Source organism: Clytia hemisphaerica, unplaced genomic scaffold (assembly GCF_902728285.1).
Source record: "Clytia hemisphaerica strain Z4C2 unplaced genomic scaffold, Clytia hemisphaerica genome assembly, whole genome shotgun sequence".
Lineage (NCBI taxonomy): Eukaryota > Metazoa > Cnidaria > Hydrozoa > Leptothecata > Clytiidae > Clytia > Clytia hemisphaerica.
The window spans coordinates 148994-168950 of NW_027103979.1; the positions used below are offsets into that span (position 1 = coordinate 148994).

Genomic DNA, 19957 nt, shown 5'->3' on the forward strand with positions numbered 1-19957 from the left:
AGGATTTTTACACTTTTATTTTTAATTTTCAAGGTGGGAAAAGCGCCAAAAGATAGACTTTGTCGAAAGGTAATGTATAATACGAAACTTCAGTTCAGTTTTTTCTCGCAACACGATTTTCTTTATTTTATGAATCTGATAACTTACATTTTATTTTCATCGGATTTCTTTTCGAGTTGAGGCAGAGTTGAATAACATTTTCTAATGGGCAGATGATGACTATTTAAAGACAATCAAATATTAAAACACAATCTAAACTTTTGCAATTACTTATTTTCGTTATAGACTGTCAGTCTTGGTTATAAAGCTTTAGAAGAGTTTCTGGGTGCGTCCAAAAAGCTGTTGGAAATCTTGATAGATGTAAGAAGTTTGGGTTTTTTTTTCTTCATCCGAAACTCTCATGGGAGATCTGTTTCCGGATTCTAGAAAGGGTTCTGAGGTTTTTTTCTATTAAATTTTCATAGTTTAATATCCCTGGTGACATTAATCAAGTGACTTGCCGGCACTATTTTTTTTCTGTGGTCGCCTTGTTTGTAAAAGTGAATTGTATTGCTTTCGAATTTTAAAGACAAGAAAAGAAAAAATGTGCCGCTATGTTCGACGAAATTGTGGCTGCAATCGCACCCCTCTTAGCAAAGTCACGAATAGACATACAGTTGACGCTCTCTTTTTCAACGCTCTACTATTTGAAAGAAACTCTCATCAATAGCGCTCTACTATTCGACACGCTCCATTTTTTCGATGGAAATCCAATTCTCCTTGAAAATCGAATTAGAGAGCGTAAAATGTATATTGATTCAACGTTGTTATGACGTTCTTTGCTGACTAAGAAGGCTACATTCAAATGTGATTGACTTAAACCAAACCTAACCAATCCTCCAACTTCTTTTGTTCAGATCAACACGCCAGATGAAGCAGAAGATTTAGACTTGAAAATCGAGGATATTTGGATCGCAGAAAACAGGTTGTTATCGGGTGTCTATGAAATGTCCAACCAAATTATTTCTCTAATGACATTTTGCAGTTCTTAGTTTAGCATTCTGCCAACTTTTTCCACGCGCAAATTTCATCAAAGTGTTGTGAAGTTTATTGCGGTAAAACAAATTATGCATGCTTACTACTTGAATTGCTTTTAAAAAGTGTTCCATAGCAGAGGTATGTCTATCATATGAACTTCGTCGACCAGTAGTTAACCCCTTATTGTCAAGAAGTTGTATTTTTCAATTATTAAGTAAAGGATGCTGTGATCTAGACGGCTCAGTTTTTGCTCTGCCTATTCTAATTGTGAATTACAAAAAGTGCGCAGAAATTTGATTTAAAACCACTGCATTGCCCTCTTTTGACGTCAATGCAACGACTTCTTTCAATCGTTTGCAATCTAAAATTTCAACTGTCAACTTTCTGCCCACTAATTTTTGTACTTTTCTTAAAAAATCAGGCAGAAAGTCAGCCGTCTAAACTAGAGCTAATTCACGATATGCACCACTGCAATGACTTCACGAAATTATGCAACTTTTCTGTTTTTATTCCACCCAATACGTCACTTTTTCTATTGTTTAAGTGACATATTGGGTGGATAATTTCGAAAGTTCTCAGAAGACTCTCCAGTGGAGCATATCATGAATAAACGAGTTTTGGAATTGTTATTATATGTTACAATGATTTATATGTGTCAGTAATGAAATACACAGCATATTCTATTTTTTCTAACGCATGCGCGCAGTGAATCATGTCAACAATCAATCATGAAGCAAGCGCAAGACGAAAATCGATGTAACATAGATCTATTGAATCATTTCTGGTGTATGGTGACGTCACTCTATTTGATTATGCTGGGTGGTGTTCGAAGTATCAAACCTCTCTCACTTTTCGATACGAAGGTAAGAGATTCATCAAATAATTTCATACGTATCTAGCCTTCGGATGCTCTTAACTTTTTTAGTTTTAAGCCTAAAAATATTCTCGACATGTTCTTATTTTCACCATTTTGTGAGCATTTTTTACCATTTTCCTAGGAAATCAGGTGTTTTAGAATCCGCAAAGCATTAAAATAATCTTTAATTTTGCTAAATACTTTGCCCATCGAAGCCTTATGTTCTTATATAGTTTTTTCTTATAAAAAAGGATTCTTTTAGTCAAATACATCGGAGTCTCCTTAACTCGAACCACTATTACTCGAATTTTTCCTTAACTCTAACTCGAACAAATTTGCTGGTCCCTCCACTTCACAAACACCTATAAAAGGAAAAAATCAAAATATAATAGCCGCATTATTTTTCATCATTCAACACAAACTCCTATAAATAAACAAGTATAACTATAACTTGAAATTTCCTTGATAATCTTATCGGATCATATGACTTTCCGTGGCTAAAAGTTTTTACTCTAACAGCTAATTTTCTTTTTTCTTATTACAGGGGAAACATGCATTTACTTTCGCTTTGTATTCATCACCAGTCCTTTCTAATGAGGTTGATGACAAAATCAACAAATATCGAAGAGAGGTAACACATCTTTAAAACATTGCTCTCGTGTAAAGTTTTTGTTTTATATATAAGAACATCCAAAAATTTTGAAGCCTTTTGGTGTTCTTAATTTTTCGAGTTTAAGCCTTATTCGTACTAGGGCTGGCGGCTTTTTCTGTTCGGGGAAATTTTTTTGAGAAGTTTGGCGTTTAGGAGTCCACAAGGTCTGAGAAGGTTCTTTAAGCTATGGTTCTCAAAGTTGTGGGTTCAGTTTAACTTTCATGCACTTTTCTGATCCGTTCTAGTTTTGTTTGAATGCAATCCAGTGCATCATCAAACAACATATCGATCTGACTTTCCAAGATGAACGAGCACGAAATAACACGTTAGACCTCTTGCATACCATATCTACCATATTTTCACTGACGTCAGCATTTCATTTGAGTTGCGAAGATGCTCGACAATTCGCGGCCTGTGAATTGTATAGAGTTGGTTTGGATCTAGCGGCTCAAGAGGTGAGTGGATTTTTCTTTTCACTAAAAAAGTTTAAACCGATTAAGAACGGAATAGTTTAATAGGGATCCGAGACATCCCGGGATGAGCGTTACAGTCAACCCTCTCTAATTCGAACGTCTACTATTCCAACTTTTCTATTATTCAAATTAAAATATTGGTCCCCTCAGCTAGAAAGTCGTATAAAAGAGTCTCTGTAATTTGAATATTTCTCTAATTCGAAGAAAATTCTTGGTCCCTTGAAGATCGAATTAGAGAGAGTAAACTGTACCTCAAACTTCAAGTACTGCTGAAGTAGATTTATCGACATATTCTCCCTATTCCAACTTATATTTGGTCTCCCATTTTCTTTATATTAAGTTGGAAGAAAATATCGACAAGCATCTTAACGTTTTTAGCTAATATTTACCAACGTTTAGATTCTGTAGAAAAACTTGACCACAAAAATCCAAATGAACTTGAAAAATTCTCACTTGAAAAATTACCAAAACGTTAAAATGGAATGGAAAATCTACAAAGGAACGGATATACCTACTGTATACCGCACTGTATACCGTACTGTATACCGTACTTATGGCTATCTTTCCAAAAGCTGAACATTCAAATGATGAAAAAATTTCCTGTGTAAATGAACATTTCTAAGACGAGACGAACTAAGCTAGCCACCCTACAAAAGAGTTATTTTCACGTTTGTTTTTTCCTTATTTCAAACGTTTGAATGTTAAAGCGAACTTTTAAAAATATAGCCATAATCTTATATAAACGTTAACAAGTTTTCGATTCTCATTAAAATCATCTCCATGACATCATTCAAAGGTTTCCATGGTGATCGAAGACAAACTAACCTTCTCAACACGAATGATCGACGTTGTTGGTGGACGAATCGCTAAAACCTTACTATCTGGTGAAACCCAACATCTTTCGGACTCCTTAAGTAAATTACCCACAAATATTTCATCATGGCTGGCTAAACTGGTATGTTTTTATAATTTTTGTTAAATTTTGGCAGATATTGGAAAGATAGATGAAATGAACCAGACAGGTAAAGTAGATATATATATAGTATGAAAATATAAATGTTTTCTCCTGTCAGACCTACAAACAACAAAGAGTGGCCGAATTCTTTTTCCTCTTAGAGAGACGATGTTACAATGAAATAGTTTATACTTAAAAGGATAAAACTGGTTCGTGATATGTTGCCTGTAGATTTGTTCAGGGTTTCTCAGCTAAACCTCCAAATCTTTTTGTCTAGCTTTTTTCCAGAGTCGAGATATCAGAGTTCTTGACTTTTAGCAAGAAAACAATGAAATTTTGACGTAAGAACCCGTGTAACCCTATTGACCTTGGAAAAGAGTTAGACAAACGGATTTGGAGGTTCAGCTCAGGACTATGAAAGATCGAAAAATCTCAAATCATTTAATTATGTCTTAAAGATGATACAGAGAGACAGCCAGAGATTTTTTTAAGAATTGACGTAGAATTGCCAATCTTAATATGTTAATACAAAGATCTAAAACCTCATCAAAAACTACCTTAACATGAAAACCTATTTTGGTGTTAAGTTAATCATCTTTCTAATATTATTCTTTTTTTCTTTCTTTTTTTTTACAGGAGAAAAAAACGAGCAATGTTGCGGAGCTACCCATATCGAAGACCTACTTGCTTTTACAATATTTGAACTCACATCTTATTGAACACACAACAAAAGAAGCGAGATTTATCAAAGAATTGATCGAATGTCTCAAAGTGTTCGTATGAGGGAGAAGTTGCTGGTAGTGAATTTGGAGACTGGGCAAAAGGATTAGATAGTAAATCGTACACTGCAATGCGTGGTAGTCATTGGCAACGGTTGACGTGAAAGGGGTTTTGAAGATGAGATTAATCGAGCTATTGTTGGTAAATAACACGTGGATATAGGGACAATAGTGATATTGGCATATGGAGAAGCACCGACTGGTTTGTTGTTGAAAAAAAAATTTTGTCACGAGAAACACAGGAAATAAATTTCTTGAGCAGTGGGGTGTTTTTTTTATGGTGAAGACAGAATAAGCCAAAGTGCGATAAAAATCCAAAAGACAATTGAATATAAAAAGTGAATTGAAAAAGATCGAATATGTAATGTGATGTTGAGCAATACAGTGTCCAAAGAAATCGCTAAAAGGCAACACGGCTAGAAGATATACTCAAATCGAAACAATTCTGTGCACAAAACAGTGGTACATGGAGTATATTTGGCATCTTTGGCACTGTCAAGATTGGAAATTGTTTGCCTCTAATGCGATGTATCAGAAAGCCCTGGAAAGCCCATAATTCATACTTCCCTATGCATTCCTGTAAAAGATCAAAAACTTTAATGGGATAAACTTTCGCGGGGATTAAATTTCGTGGATTTGGGTATCATCCGCGAAAATCCGCGAAATTAAATCCCAATGGAAATTTGGAAGGGCCTCATCCGTGAAATATTTCTAACCAAAACTCAAAATTTGTCAAATAAATACTTTTTGAATGGTTACTTGCATCAAAAAAGCGCAAATAATGTGTATTTCAACAACCAATATGCTTGATTTGATAGTATAAAGATACAAAAACGTGAAAATATTGTCACCCAATAGTGCCACCCTCGAAACCTCTTAGAGTATTATACCTTGATGATGCAGCCAGTTGAATGATACAATGGCACCATTTCGTTCGTTTGATTATTTGATTTATATAGATAAAACAGTGGAGTCTCCATAACTCGAACCTTCGCGGGAACGCAAATTTGTTCGAGTTATCGAGTGAGATTTATGAGACACTTTTAACTAAAGGGACTAGAAAACTCGTTCGAATTAAGGTGACATTCGAGTTGTAGAGGTTCGAATTATGGAAACTCCATTGTATTATAATTACACACTTTTCACCAATTAAATTTTATTTATTCTATGGAAAAAGACTATTTGGAATGATCTGAATAAAATAAATAGAGAACGAATACGAATCGATTTGATTGAATAAAGTCTTGTATTCGTTGTCTTCAGTGTTTAATAATGATTTTATTTTGCCGTTATTATTTTTAGAATTGAATAAAAAAATAGTTTATTAAATATTTCCCGCTTTCCAAAAGGGAAATATTTATTAAAACGGGCTTTCTCCATAATTTCCCGTGTCAAAACGCCTTCCGTACGCCCTGACTGACGCCCGTTTTTATTTTCACAGCGAAAGATGCATCCAGTGAATTATAAGTAATGCATCATGATTCAAGTCGACTGATAAACTATATATATAATATATGTTACAAGTTCCTTACGGATTCTCAAGCCCAGTTATAATAAAACTATTAAATGTTAGTAGCAGACCCGACTGGCAATTGTTATGTAGCAGGTTGAAACATGAGTATTTGCTGCTAGAAAGATGCAGTTTGTTTTCAAGTTAAAATCTTTAAAATAAATCAAACTGTGTGGGTTTCTTTACTTCCAAACAACCTACCAATAGTTTTGGAACACTCCATAATAAAGGGAAATGGCTGTTCTTGTGGATTGACTTTCTGGTTGCCCCATAAACACGATGTGACATGAAAGTGAAGAGACTTGTTGGTTTTTTGATTTGTTGGTTTTTGTTTGATTTCTTGACTCATATATCTCATGGCAAATGGGATAGCAAATGACTTTTCATGTATTGCTTGGCTTTACATATGATACATCTAACTTTGAACCCTCCAGAATGTTGAAAAAAGCATTTTATGATTTTATGAGATAAGTTTCGATTGTGATTGTAATTTTCATGGAAATTTTTAATCGACAGATTTGACTTGGCGTCAGTTTTGTTTGGTTGATAAATCTTTAGCTTTACCATGACCGTGGGATGATTTTCAATAAACTTTTGTTGTTATACACAGTTTTGTTTCCTACACATGATGACTCCAGCCATGATTGGTATCAGAATTTTGGAAAAAAAATATCTTACGACGACGAGAAATTGTTGATAGAAATTATATTGACTTATTTTTACAATTTTGGTGGTGTGGGTTTTGTTGTTGTTTACACCGTGGGATCCTGTTAGGGTATCTTGATTGTTGTTTGTTGGAATTGATTACCAAAAAAAAGAGAACCTTTTTTTGATAAATACTTTATTTTTTTCATGAACCGTGTGGATGGTTGACATCTTTCTCTAGTCTTGTAAACCAATGCAGTGTCTGTTTTCAAATCTTGAATTCTCTATACCTACTGAACTGAATTGAAGCTCTGACTAGCTCTGTTTAAAGCTATTTAAATGCCTTTAAAACTTTGAGGCATATTCTTTTCTTTGTTGCTATTAAAGATAGATTTTTACTTTGTCCTAATGTAAATTTATTGTAAAGTTTTAGTTTTGAGTTTAGTTCATCTGCAGTAGTATTTTTTCAGTAATCCTTAAATCTTGTGAATAAAGTAACATTTAACCAGACTTATTGCCCTCATTATATTCAAATTTTTATTTTTTTTAGGACTGATGAGTACATATTTTTAAATACCAAAACAAAGCAAACAACATGCCAGTTCTTTCTGGACAAATATATATGTATACTTTATTATGTGTGCTTTGATTTCTATTTTAATCAACCCTCTCAACTGCTGATCTTTCAACTATCATTTAGGAGTATAGAATGGGCTTTCATAGTACCATTTTCTCTAAGTATTTTTTACCACTTGCGTTGATTAAAATATTATTTTCTCACGATAAAAGCTCACCCTCAATAGGGTGACACGACATTTGTAGAGTTGTTGAACAACTTAAGACTTGGAATTGTAACTTGTAACTCTCACCTTGCTTTCTTTTACTAAGGCTAATTATCCCTTTTTATATATGTCAATAATGACCTTCATTTTTAAGGAAATATTTAGTCGCAATTTTGCGATTCTTGTTTATATTACAGTATTTGAATTGCAATTTGATACATATATTTGATACATTATTAACGCCTGTTACGCTCTTTTCGATTGAAATAAATTATCCATAGTCTTGATTGATTGATTGATTGATTGATTGATTGATTGATTGATTGATTGATTGATTGATTGATTGATTGATTGATTGATTGATTGATTGATTGATTGATTGATTGATTGATTGATTGATTGATTGATTGATTGATTGATTCTCTTCCTTTCACTTATGTCGCTTAAGAACTGTCTTTCTTTTCTTTATACTCTTCATTTTCAGTGAAAAATATAAAAAGACGAATAAGATTAAAAAATGAAGAAAACCTACAGCAATGAATTTATAACAAGAAAATGAGAAGAAAAACATTCGATTTCTGAGCAAGGAAACAATTACATCATTAATTACAACAATTAAGCTACCATTATGTATCCATGGGTGACCAATATCAACGACCACGTGCGTTGCATAACACAACAACTATCGGACAGTGTACATTTTCTCGGACACCAAGATACGATCGATAAGATTCTACAACAATGTGAAGTTTTAACTTGTGGACAATTCCGTTATCAAATTATATGTCACCATGCACTGCATGAAGGTTTGTACTTTTTGAGGCACGACGCTTTCAAAGTACAACACTTAAGTTTAGGCAAAATCTTAAGAACAATCTTATAATTTGTTGAATACTAACGTCATAAATGGTATTATTAATATAATGGGAATATTACTGCTTTAATTTTATTGCTCTTAACACAGATATTTGAGAACAGAATGAGGTTTAAAATGTGTGCATTAAATGGGTCTTTTAATACAGTGGGAAATAGCGAGGTTACGCATAAAGCTTTTACAACATAAAAATTACGGTGCAATATTTGATTTACAGCCTAGTCGTGATCTCCACGTGGCATAGTCTGGAGTATAGTATAGTTATACTAGATTTCGTGGTCCGATATTTTCAGTTCTCAATCGAAAGCTATGACGTGAGCTTCGGCAACTTCAATAGATGTCTTTAATGCTTCGTAACTACTCAATTAGCCTGCAAAAAAATTACGACAAAGATTCTATAAATACCTTTATGTTTTACGTCACTAATGGGCTTTTCCAGAAAAAAACCGTATACCCCCTGTTGAGGAGGTCCATTTCCGTTCCAAGGGGGTAGGTTTGATATGTGGCGGAATTCCATAGGGAGATGCAAAAACCTGTCAAAAATAACTGGAATTCCATGGGGGTAGCCTTTTAAATCCTACCAAAATTCAGAATTCCAGAGGGGTTTAAACCTGAAATTCCAGGGGGTTACAGCTTTTCCAGCCACAAAATGATGGACCTCCTCAACAGGGGGTATACGGTTTTTTTCTGGAAAAGCCCAATACAGTAAAACTTATATGCTTTCACTTCTTAATATGTTTTACATTACCCAAGGGCATTCGATTTATACGGTGGGGTCTCTTTGACTCGAATGTCTCCCTTAACTAGCGAGCAAACTTGATGATCCCTTATGTTAGTAATGCTGTATAAACACTTTATAAATGCTCCATAACTCGAACAAATCTGTGTTCCCCGTACGTGTTCGAGCTATGGAAACCCCACTGTATCACTCTATAATTTTAAAGGACTCTCAATCGACCAGCTAATGTCTACGAAAATCTTTCACGCAAATAACGATCACCAAAACCAAATAAACATCTTTCAAATATGTCATCAACCGTTTTGCATCCAATCACTAAAATCCATTATTCTAAACCACCCTGGACGGGCAACAGTTATGATATCACTTCCGTCGACTCTTACCGAGTTTGAAGAATGTATGAGCAGTTTACAAGATGATCTCTTGAACAGAAATTGGACAATTTTATCAGATGTTTTGACCAATAAACAGGCATTGGTTTCCAACACTGACTGGACATATCAGGATAGTGTTCAATCAGTTTCTGAAATAGTGGCTTTGGCTAAAGACTGGATCGAGGGAACGATAAAGCAATTAGATGGTATGATGATTTTAGTACTTTAATAGGATTTATTTTCGGGAGAATTAATTTTCCACAAGACAAAAAATCTCAAAATTTTACGGATTTATTTCCCAGAATATGGAATTTAGCGTTGGTTTAATAGTTTAATTTCGCAAATAAACCGAAAATGAAAAATTTCCTGATTCAGTGAGTTCACCTGATTTCGCAAGATTTGTTTTCGCGAAAAACAGAAGAATTCTCTACAGTGTAAAATTTAGTCTTGCGAAAATTTATCCGATTAAAGAAAATATTCGTTTGTGCTCTGAAGGACCTTTTCGGGCTTTCTTCTTTATATATTGTCAACATTTTTTGTAGAATAATTTCTTTTGAGATCGTCCCTCGTGACAACAAGTAATATCTAAAAATGGTTGGACTCCATCTGACACAAAACGTTGTTTCAATGGTCACCTAACGTAATTGACGTTGTGAACATTAGATAAACGTTGATACAACGTTGTGTGGCAGTTCGGACTTATTTTAAAGCAATGTTTCATTTTATTGGTCGGTAGAAATGTCCGATGTTTTCAATTTTTGAATAATTTCTTAGCAACTTTAGCTAAATGGCTCCGGTTTAAGATTATACATTCTATCCATATTATAAGTCACTACAAATTAAAGACGATTCTAAAGAAGTTATTTCCCAAATGATGCATTATTTTATAGACAAAGAACCACTTGCACCCACCAAGAGACGCGACGTGAACATAATTGAACTGATCTTCCCTTCCGATCTTCTTCCGTCCAACATTTGTATTGAAAGTGGTGAAAATAGTGAAGACAAAATTTCTGAAAATATCAAAGGGCGTTCGATTGAAGCCATCGTTAAAACGGGCCAATCAAGTGAAAGCATGACTGAAATTAACCAATCAGATGGTAGACTTGAAACTTTAAACCAATCAAAAGCTAGTGGTTTGAATTTGAACCAATCAGAGGATAGCAAGGCCAAAACTAGCCAATCAAGCATATTTGATGTTACAACAACTGACAAATCAGATGAAACTGTCCTAAAGCTTGACCACTTCAAGATAATCTCTTCAAACCAATCAAACCAAACTGTTTCAAACCCCAACCAATCAGAAGAGACCGAGATCTTAAACAGCCAATCAGAAGAGACCAAGCTTTTAAACAGCCAATCAGAAGAGACCGAGATCTTAAACAGTCAATCAGAAGAGACCAAGCTTTTAAACAGCCAATCAGAAGAGACCAAGCTTTTTAACAGCCAATCAGAAGAGACCAAGCTTTTAAACAGCCAATCAGAAGAGACCAAGCTTTTTAACAGCCAATCAGAAGAGACCAAGCTTTTAAACAGCCAATCAGAAGAGACCGAAATCTTAAACAGCCAATCAGAAGAGACTGAGATCTTAAACAGCCAATCAGAAGAGACCGAGATCTTAAACATCCCATCAGAAGCAGAGATGATTACAAGTGTGCACCAATCAGAAGAAATTCTCCTCAATTTCAGCCTATCGAATGGAAAAGAAAGCGCTGAAAATCAAATACAACCAGGATCTGAAAATGCAACCCATGAAGAAATAAAGGTCGCGCCTACCCATGTTACTCCTGAGTATCTGACAGCGCAATGCATTATTGTTTGCCAATCACATCCAGAATGTATTTCACTGATATCTGAACTTGAAACATATTTCCAGGATAACAATAGCATCGTTCTCCAACATATGGCAAACGGCAATCAATCTAAACAAGAAATATTGGAACCGCAAAGGATTCTGGTTATTCTCATGTCACTGGATACGTTTTTGCAAATCAAACCTCATTCTATTGAATGTGTTTTGTTTAACGCACGTGTGAATGATTTGAGGATGTATGAAACGGTCAAAAGTATCTTACTGAGAATGAATCCTTTAAAAGTTGTACACGTCAAATGTCATGAGAATGAGGTTAGTCAAAGCACATGCGTAAATAGTGAGTACACGCTCTTTTTTTAAGAAATGTGTGTTTTTCAATTTAATCATATATATCTTAACAACACACTTATTAACTTTTTGGGGAAATCGTATTATAGAGCCTTTTTAGGGAACCTGAAAATGTTGAATTGTTGTTGAGAAAATCCAATAAAGTAACACATAATAATATAGACGATTTTTTTCCGGGGATTTGAGCTGGAAATGATCATTTCTTTGTAAGAACTTTATAAGATTCTAACATTACTCCCAACGAATTCGACCATTAGATTTTCAAGGGAAAGGACACTTGAGAAATTTGAATTTGATATTCCCAGTTTATATATCTTTATCGATTATTATCAAATATTTTCTAAGCACTATAAATATAAACATATACTAAAGATTACCTTTATTGGGGTTTTAATTAGACGGGGAAAAATTTCGTCACATAGAGGCATTTTTGTCACTTTTCCCCGACCAGAATTCCAAATTTGTCAAATTTCGACTTTTTCTTCCCCGATAAGGTATCTACTTTTCTTTTTCAAAGGTTTATTCGCAACATTTATGGAATGCTTTATCAAAAGAGTATCTGGCTCCACCTTTCTCGAAGGACCATCGATCCTTGTACAGGTCAGTAAGTTTGTTCAATCGATCTGTGATCCAAGGTTTTACAACAATAATGCTGAAATTCCAAGAAATGGTTGACTGGAATGACAATTTCACCTTTCCCAATGAACCCTGTGGTAGCTTGCCAAATACTGGTGAAAAAAAAATTGGGCCCTTCCCTCGAAAATAAACGCCCCTCAATTTAGGGAAAATTTTCGAATAAACGCCTCCTCTGTCTCATGGTTCTTGTCGTGAAGTGTTATTTTCTGGGAAAGATGTGTCGTGCTGCTCTGAAAACCTTTGACAATAAGGTCCTGTAAATATTTTCTTATTGTTGACTTCTTCTTTTGTTTTTCTCTTCAGACTTTGTGGAATGTATTCCTCGTCCATGTACAGTAAGGTAGACGTCGAAGTTGAACGTAAACCTGATATCGAAAGTGAAAGTGGTTCCCAGACTCTTATCTATATGCCGATGAGATCAACAATCAAAGCCATTGCCAAGGTTTGTGCACTATTTTATGATAAGAACGTCAAAAATTTTTGAACCTTCGGATGTTCTTAACTTTTTCGGTTTTAAAACTTATTCTTAGAAATGTTCTTTAAAGTGTTAAAAATCCATTATTTTCATGCTTACAAGTCAAAAACTTGTAACTTGAATATTGTCAACTTTATTTACATACTAGTAATAGATTTTCATGCCAAAGATGCCAAACCATCTTTTTGGTTGCAGTGTTGCACTTTTTTTATAAGAACAAACTATATAAGAACATAAGGCCTCGATGGTCAAAATGATAAGAACAAGTTAAGAACATTTTCAGACTCTAAAACAACCAACTTTTTATAAAGTTGAAGAGAAACACTCACTAAATGGTGAAAATAGGAACATTTTTATGCTTAATACTCAAAAACCTGTATCATTTTCAAACCTTTTTCCGCGTGAGGTTATTTATTTATTTTTTTTCAGATGAGATGGAGTTTTTATAAGATACTTTAATGATTGGTCGTTTGAAGTAATAAAAATGACGCGTTCTTTAGAAAAAGTAACAAAATTGTTTTATTACTGATTAACGACCAACCAAATCAAATAAGAGCTAGTAAAAACTCCATCCCGTCCCTTTTTTTCGTCTCAGAGTGATCCATCGGTGTCGGAAACTGATGAATCAGCATTACGTCATGCAATCAAGTTGCTGAAAGAGAATCGTGAATTGGACAACAAGGGAGATGTCTTGAAAAGAATTGAAGCACCTTCGAATTGTCAAGAAATGAAAGAATTTTTCGTACCTCGAATCATGGATGAGAAGGTATATTTGCTTTCCCTGCGAAGTTTCTGATTACGCCAGTATGGGCTTTTCCAGAAAAAAAATTGAATATGGGGGGTGGAGGATATAACATTTCTTTAGAAATTTACTCCTCGGATATTGTGACTTTTGATCCTTCTTACCCCCGGACAAGCATTAGTTGACCCCCTGGACACTCGAACAGAGCAAAATTACCCCCAAACTGAGCAAGTTTACTCCCCGGACAAGGCAAAATTTGTAGATTTTTTTACTCCCTCCGAACACTATATCCTACACCCCCCCATGTACGAATATTGTCTGGAAGAGCCCAATATTAGGTAGTAGGAGCTTAAAGGTTGGGCTAAAATGGCAAAAATAACCAAAAAAGCCCTACTTCACTTTTTGAAGAACCACCCCACACTTTATCAAATCTGTAGAAAAATTCCTAGAATAATGAAATGTAGAACCTAATTTGTGAGACAATGCTGTCGTTCTGAGCACGAAATCATTTGAAAATACTATCATACTATTAAACATTTTTCTATCTTAGGAGGAATTAACAGAACCAATCAAATCTCTTTGCCATGGACAGCCATTGTACGTGTATCGGATGAGGTTCGCGGAGATGACTTCTAGAGAAGGTGACGTGTCGACCAGTTTTAAAGGAATCAACACCGTTGGATTAATATCAACTATCAAAATACCTAAGGTTTGGATTTTTCTCAAATTTTTTATATCAAATACATCTACTGTGAGCACTCGCAAAGAAATTCTTATGCTCATAAGTACAAAGGTGTGGTGAGAAATTTCCCAAGGAAAAAATAGTGCCTTTTTTTGTTTTCAGAGCGAGCCCTCGGCAAACTTTTTCAAAATTGACCAATCTTTTTAAACTTTTAACATCTAATCTGGAATAATTTTTGTCGCTTATTAGCAAATTTTGTTGTTGTTTCATCTCAATTCCAAACAAGACTTTACTTCTGCTCGCAGCCGTTTGTTGAGATAATTTGACTTTGAACAAATGAACTGAAAAAAATGATATATTTATATTTTTATTCCGATGATAAATGTTTTTATCGATTTTTCCTCTTCTTTTGTTTTCACTTCATAGTTTGAAGAAACGTTTTACGATCATTACGGCTCAGTCAATGTTGTTTTGACGGATGACTTTCAGACCATACTCACCGAAGACGATTTCCAGATAGTTCAAAACTTCAAAAGAGATATTTTCAAAAATATCTACAATCTATTGCCTAATGATGATTCCCTCGTGTCTACAAAATATGCAATTGTAATGCTGCACCCAAATGAAGATTCCCTGGATTTTGAAATTATGCATCAAACAACAGCTTACTTTGACTCTCTCATCAAAGACGTTGACACTCGAAAAATATTCACGAACACTTTACCGGTAGCCGAAACTATCATTTTAGCGGTCCATACTTTACCAAAGATCAGTGCACCAATGTTAGTGCAAAAACTTCCTCAAAACACCGCACATAAATCTGTATTAGACGAATTTCCTGATCAAGAAAAAGCTCCAACTTTCCTTGCTTACTTCAATTCGAAATATGATGTCAATATCTTAGAGAGTGAATCCATGGTTCCTGTCAAACATTTAAAAACGGTTTTAAACTCGATAAACACGATCGATTATGCAAAACGACGCAAAAGTAAAAGCAAACCGAACGAATTGCCCCAGTCTCTTTGTTACTTGTACCCATTCTCCTTTCCAATATGGCGGATTATCTGCGTGTTTCCATCTTTAGTGTATTATCTGAAGCAGTACGAAAATGCGAAATCAGTGTTGAGCATTTTGAATGAATTCAAACTGATCCAAGAAAAATACGAAGAAAATTTGTCACGTTGTAGTCCCTTGGATCTTTGTGCGAAAGATAGCGGAGTTGTTTCGGACATTCACCCAGAACACTTAATTGTTTCAAAAGGGACTGAACTCGTCAAGGATAAGAGTTTTCAAAATGATTCGTCAATATCTGAAGAAGCAGTGTTTGCAGTTACCAATGAAAGCAAGTTTGAAAATCAGGAAAACATCCAAAGTATCGGAATCTTGAGCAATGGAGCTACATCGCCCCTTGCAGAGCAGAACCAGATGAACCTATTTCTGTCCGATAATCAAACGTTGGAGGATTCATGTCCGGCAATTGAAGAACTTAAATCGATATTCGAAGACACCAATGAACCTGCCCAATATTCATCCAATATTCATCCCGTCCCTGATAATCAATCTCATGATATATGCAATGGTAAAACAACTTTGGGAAATGTAGCTATGACAGAAATTCCTGGAATTGATGACTTATCGAGCTGGTCTAACTTTGACGAAAACGGGTGTCATCAAACTCCTATCCAAGACATTGTAGATTCATCTGAGAATCCAGATCTTGTAAATCGAGTTCGAAAAGCTCTCATCTCTAACTCAGCAACCGAAAACATTTCGAATGAGATTTTCGAATATTTTGGTGATTCAGTTCTCAAATATGTTATAACAATCAATTTGTTTTTGACACGCCCAGATTTCAATGAGAATTCGTTAAACTTCTTTAAATCACAACTTGTAAGTAACGAACTGCTTTACAGAATTGGGTTATCGAGGCAATTACGAAGATTTCTCTTCTATGACAGGTTTGAGCCATCGGACTTAAAATCCTACATGTTCAATGATGTTACCTCCGTCTCGCAGACTGAAACGAGTGAATCCTCCGCATCACAGATTGGATCGATTGATGAGGAACTCACCACTACCAATTCTTCGCATTTTGAATCTAAGCTATTTCCCATTAACCAAAGCAACAATACCGCTACATCCGTTTCACAGATTGAATCTAATGACTCTGGTAATCATAGCAATAAAGCAATATCAGATATGACAGAAGCTCTCATTGGTGCGCTGTTCACACAAAATCATGATGTCAACCCGCTATGGCTCAATTTTCTCGAATGGCTAGGTTACAAACTGACTAATTTTCGCCGTCTTTTATCAACTGGTCATTATCAATCCAGCCCATGTGACGTTCCTAGTGGAAATAGCACCTTATCTTATTCACAGCAATATTCTTCCTTCGTCCATCCAGATATTTTAGGACATGTAAACAAAGCTTTAACCCAGCCACCACCACCGTCATACCTTACGACCGGTTTACATCAACTGGAAGAATCTCTTGGTTATAAATTCAAGAACAAATTGCTACCGATTGAAGGCCAGTGTCATGCTTCATTTGCAGGCCGACTTAACCCGTGGACGAACTCTAATCAACGGCTAGAATTTATCGGAGACGCTATTTTGGAACTTATGGTGACGTCAGAATTGATTCGAAGGAATGAAAAAGATTCACTCTCGTTTGACCAAGGATCCCTATCTAACATCAGAAGTGCAATTGTTTGTACGCGTACTCTTGCTGTCGTGGCCGCACGTCTTCAACTTCATGGAGGTTTGAAGATATTGGATTTACCGACTAAGATATTGATCGATGATTTTGTGGAAGCTCTCGAAGGACTGGGAACTAAATTTGATGAGGTGAGTTTTTTTCTATAAATGGTAGACTTCCCTTATTCAAAGGGCAAAGGGGAATAGAATTGTTCAAGTTAAGAGGGTTTCGAAGACAATGAATAATAACTTCTTTTTTTTCTAATACTGATTAATGGTCACACATTCATTCAGATATATTGCTTGTTTCTACCCCTTTTTTGTTCTTAGGGTTCGGGGTCGACTTAGTTTAGCCAAAAGTTTTGTTTCGAGTCGCATTTCTTAACTTAAAATTTCACATTTTTATTTCAGGACTTTTACGAAGCCAACGTAATAAAAGCACCGTCAGACGATAGATTTGCTGGTGCGATTCTCGAGATACCAAAAGATCTTGCGGATTGTACGGAGGCTGTTATCGGTGCCGTGTATTTGGACACCGGTGGTAACCTTCAGGAGACTTGGTCTATCTTTGAGCCACATTTCGCTGATGTTATTGGTAAGAGATTTACAAATTTACCTCAGAGGCGGAGATAATGATTGACGATGTCTTGATTTTGGTCTTTTCTTGATATGTGAAGATGACGTCATACTTTCTAACAGAAAAGCCCGGAAAAAGTATTTCTATTTCTAGTAACAGAAAGGGGCTAATCCCGGCCTTTTTCGGGTGTTTCGGCTAGAAAATTGACTTATGCATATCAATTATACGTATTTGGGATCTTGCCTTCTGCTAGTCTTTCTTGATTGTGAACTACCTATATATAACACAATTTTAAATTGTAGACTATTTTTTTTCTGTGTCTCTATAGTGCTAAAGAACTTCGTTTTCCTACAGAGGTATTTTGAATAGGTATACGTACCTAATTTCAACTGTATATAAAAGAGTTTTAGTATAGTATTTCCCCCATAGAATCCTTGTGTCGTAGTTATGGGCTTTAGAGAAAGCGCGTTGGGATTTGAACCTGTCCTGTTTTTTAGATTGTTTCTCATGTCTCCCTGCTTTTATTTTAGATTTTTACGTGACCCGATCACCTCCCTCAATCTATATTTATGTCAGTCACAAATTTTTATGATTTCGATAGCGCTCAAGTCCATTAGTAAAATGAAAAGATGGTGCAGGTGGCTCTGGGTACGAGATTAGAGACCCCGTTCCTTTTTTGTTGTTTTTTAGATTGTTTCTCACGTCTCCCTGCTTTTATTTTAGATTTTTACGTGACCCGATCACCTCCCTCAATCTATATTTACATCAGTCACAAATATCCGGACAGCGACTTCATGTGAGTATACAAGTCCATCTTTTTTTTGCATCATGGTAAACAAGTCCATTGAAAATTTACAAGGATACGAGAGGAAAATTTAATTTAATTGAAGTAACTTTTATTCTTTTACAAATTCACTAATCCATCTGAGCACACTATCATCTGCTCTAAAGGGATGTGACGACCCGACCTAGTTTTGTTTCAAAACCGCGCTTGCAATTTTGTTTGAAAGCAAAGTGGGCTGTGAGCCTGTCAGAAATCTATGAAAGGAGGCAGATTTTTTTCGTTATAAAATGATGCTCTATAAAGTCAAATAGTTAGATGTCAGTGTTTCTTACCCTTTATTTAATCTTTATAGAGCATTACCGCGTTGCATCTCGGGACAATTCGGTTGGAAATGGACCAAGGGAAAACGAGTATTGGAGTCTTATGGAAGAACTTCGAAAATTGCCAAAGGGAAATTAGCTTTACAGATCGTTCATTGTGGAAAAAAGAAAAAGAAGAACTTGTGATGAAAAGGATTGGATGTGAAAAAAGTTGAAAGTTGAAAGTTTTGGTGATTTATTTCAAGAACTTTTTATTACATGGACTGTCAATTTTTGTTGAAATTTCCACTTAATCTGATAAAATTTCATATAACCGTTCTCTAATTCGACGTTCTACTATTCAATGATATTCCATTTTTCCATATTATTGAGAATCACTCTCAGTAAGAAGCTCTCATTAACGATGATCTAACATTTGATGGACGCTCCCTTAATCAATTAAAATCCAATTAAGAGTGTCAACTGTCAACTGTAAAGGGAAAGGGAAACGGAAAGCTCGCGGGCACTAATGTAAACTTAATGTCGGGTTAGACTTTTGAACAACTATATGCTTACTCGCTAAAAAATGGATTTTTTGCTTAGTCAGCTCAATAAATTAATAAGGAAGCATCTGATTGATATGAAATAATGTCCCTTATATAAAACGGGAAAAACGTAAATCTTTAACAAAAGTTTCAAATGCGAAGTGGTGTGAAATTGCTGGTTCCTTATGAATTTTAGATTATACATTTGCAGTTTTAGATAGACGTTTATAAATATTTTAAGAATTCTGTAGAAATGGTTTTAATACAAATTGTACATTGGATATTATATTTTTAAATAATTATATATTTTGCACTTTCAGACTGTTCAAGACATTTTATAGTTTCAAAATAATTTTTCTTAGTTTCTATATACCTTATCGGGGAAAACTTCGTCGGGTAAAAGTGACGAAATTTTGGCCAAATGATGAATATTTTTCCCCGACGAAAATTTTCCCCGGCCTTAATGCGTTTACCAACTACCAGCAAGTGACGAATATTTTTCCCCGACAAAAATTTTCCCCGAAGAAATATAATTTGTAGTAAGTGGTGAAACGGTAGCGTGGTGGGTCGACCAAACTGAAGAGGCGATTTTCTAAAGTACTAGGTGTTATGCGTGTTATGGCCCCAATTAAGAAAAATAGGTTTTGCCGAAAAGAGGTGTAACATATAAAATATCGAAGGATTGCCGAAATAGCAATTA

General features: G+C 35.1%; 2 protein-coding genes across 2 annotated transcripts in view; both read left to right on the forward strand.

The window, feature by feature from the left end:
- Positions 1-5024, forward strand: part of LOC136810871 (rab3 GTPase-activating protein non-catalytic subunit-like) — a 49886-nt gene extending 44862 nt beyond the window's left edge. The window contains exons 18-25 of the mRNA XM_067067461.1: positions 34-69; positions 286-360; positions 897-964; positions 1724-1880; positions 2418-2504; positions 2771-2980; positions 3795-3953; positions 4590-5024. Coding sequence (XP_066923562.1) covers positions 34-69; positions 286-360; positions 897-964; positions 1724-1880; positions 2418-2504; positions 2771-2980; positions 3795-3953; positions 4590-4736 — 939 coding nt within the window. The 3' untranslated portion in view covers positions 4737-5024. The remainder of the gene's footprint in view (positions 1-33; positions 70-285; positions 361-896; positions 965-1723; positions 1881-2417; positions 2505-2770; positions 2981-3794; positions 3954-4589) is intronic.
- Positions 5025-10530: 5506 nt separating this feature from the next.
- On the forward strand, positions 10531-19272 carry LOC136811018 (uncharacterized). The gene is made up of 9 exons (XM_067067621.1): positions 10531-11781; positions 12335-12417; positions 12757-12895; positions 13524-13694; positions 14221-14379; positions 14779-17202; positions 17464-17647; positions 18160-18425; positions 18766-19272. The coding sequence occupies exons 1-8, from the start codon at positions 10531-10533 to the stop codon at positions 18219-18221; spliced, it is 4473 nt and encodes a 1490-aa protein (XP_066923722.1). The 3' UTR covers positions 18222-18425; positions 18766-19272.
- The last annotated feature ends 685 nt before the right edge of the window (positions 19273-19957 follow it).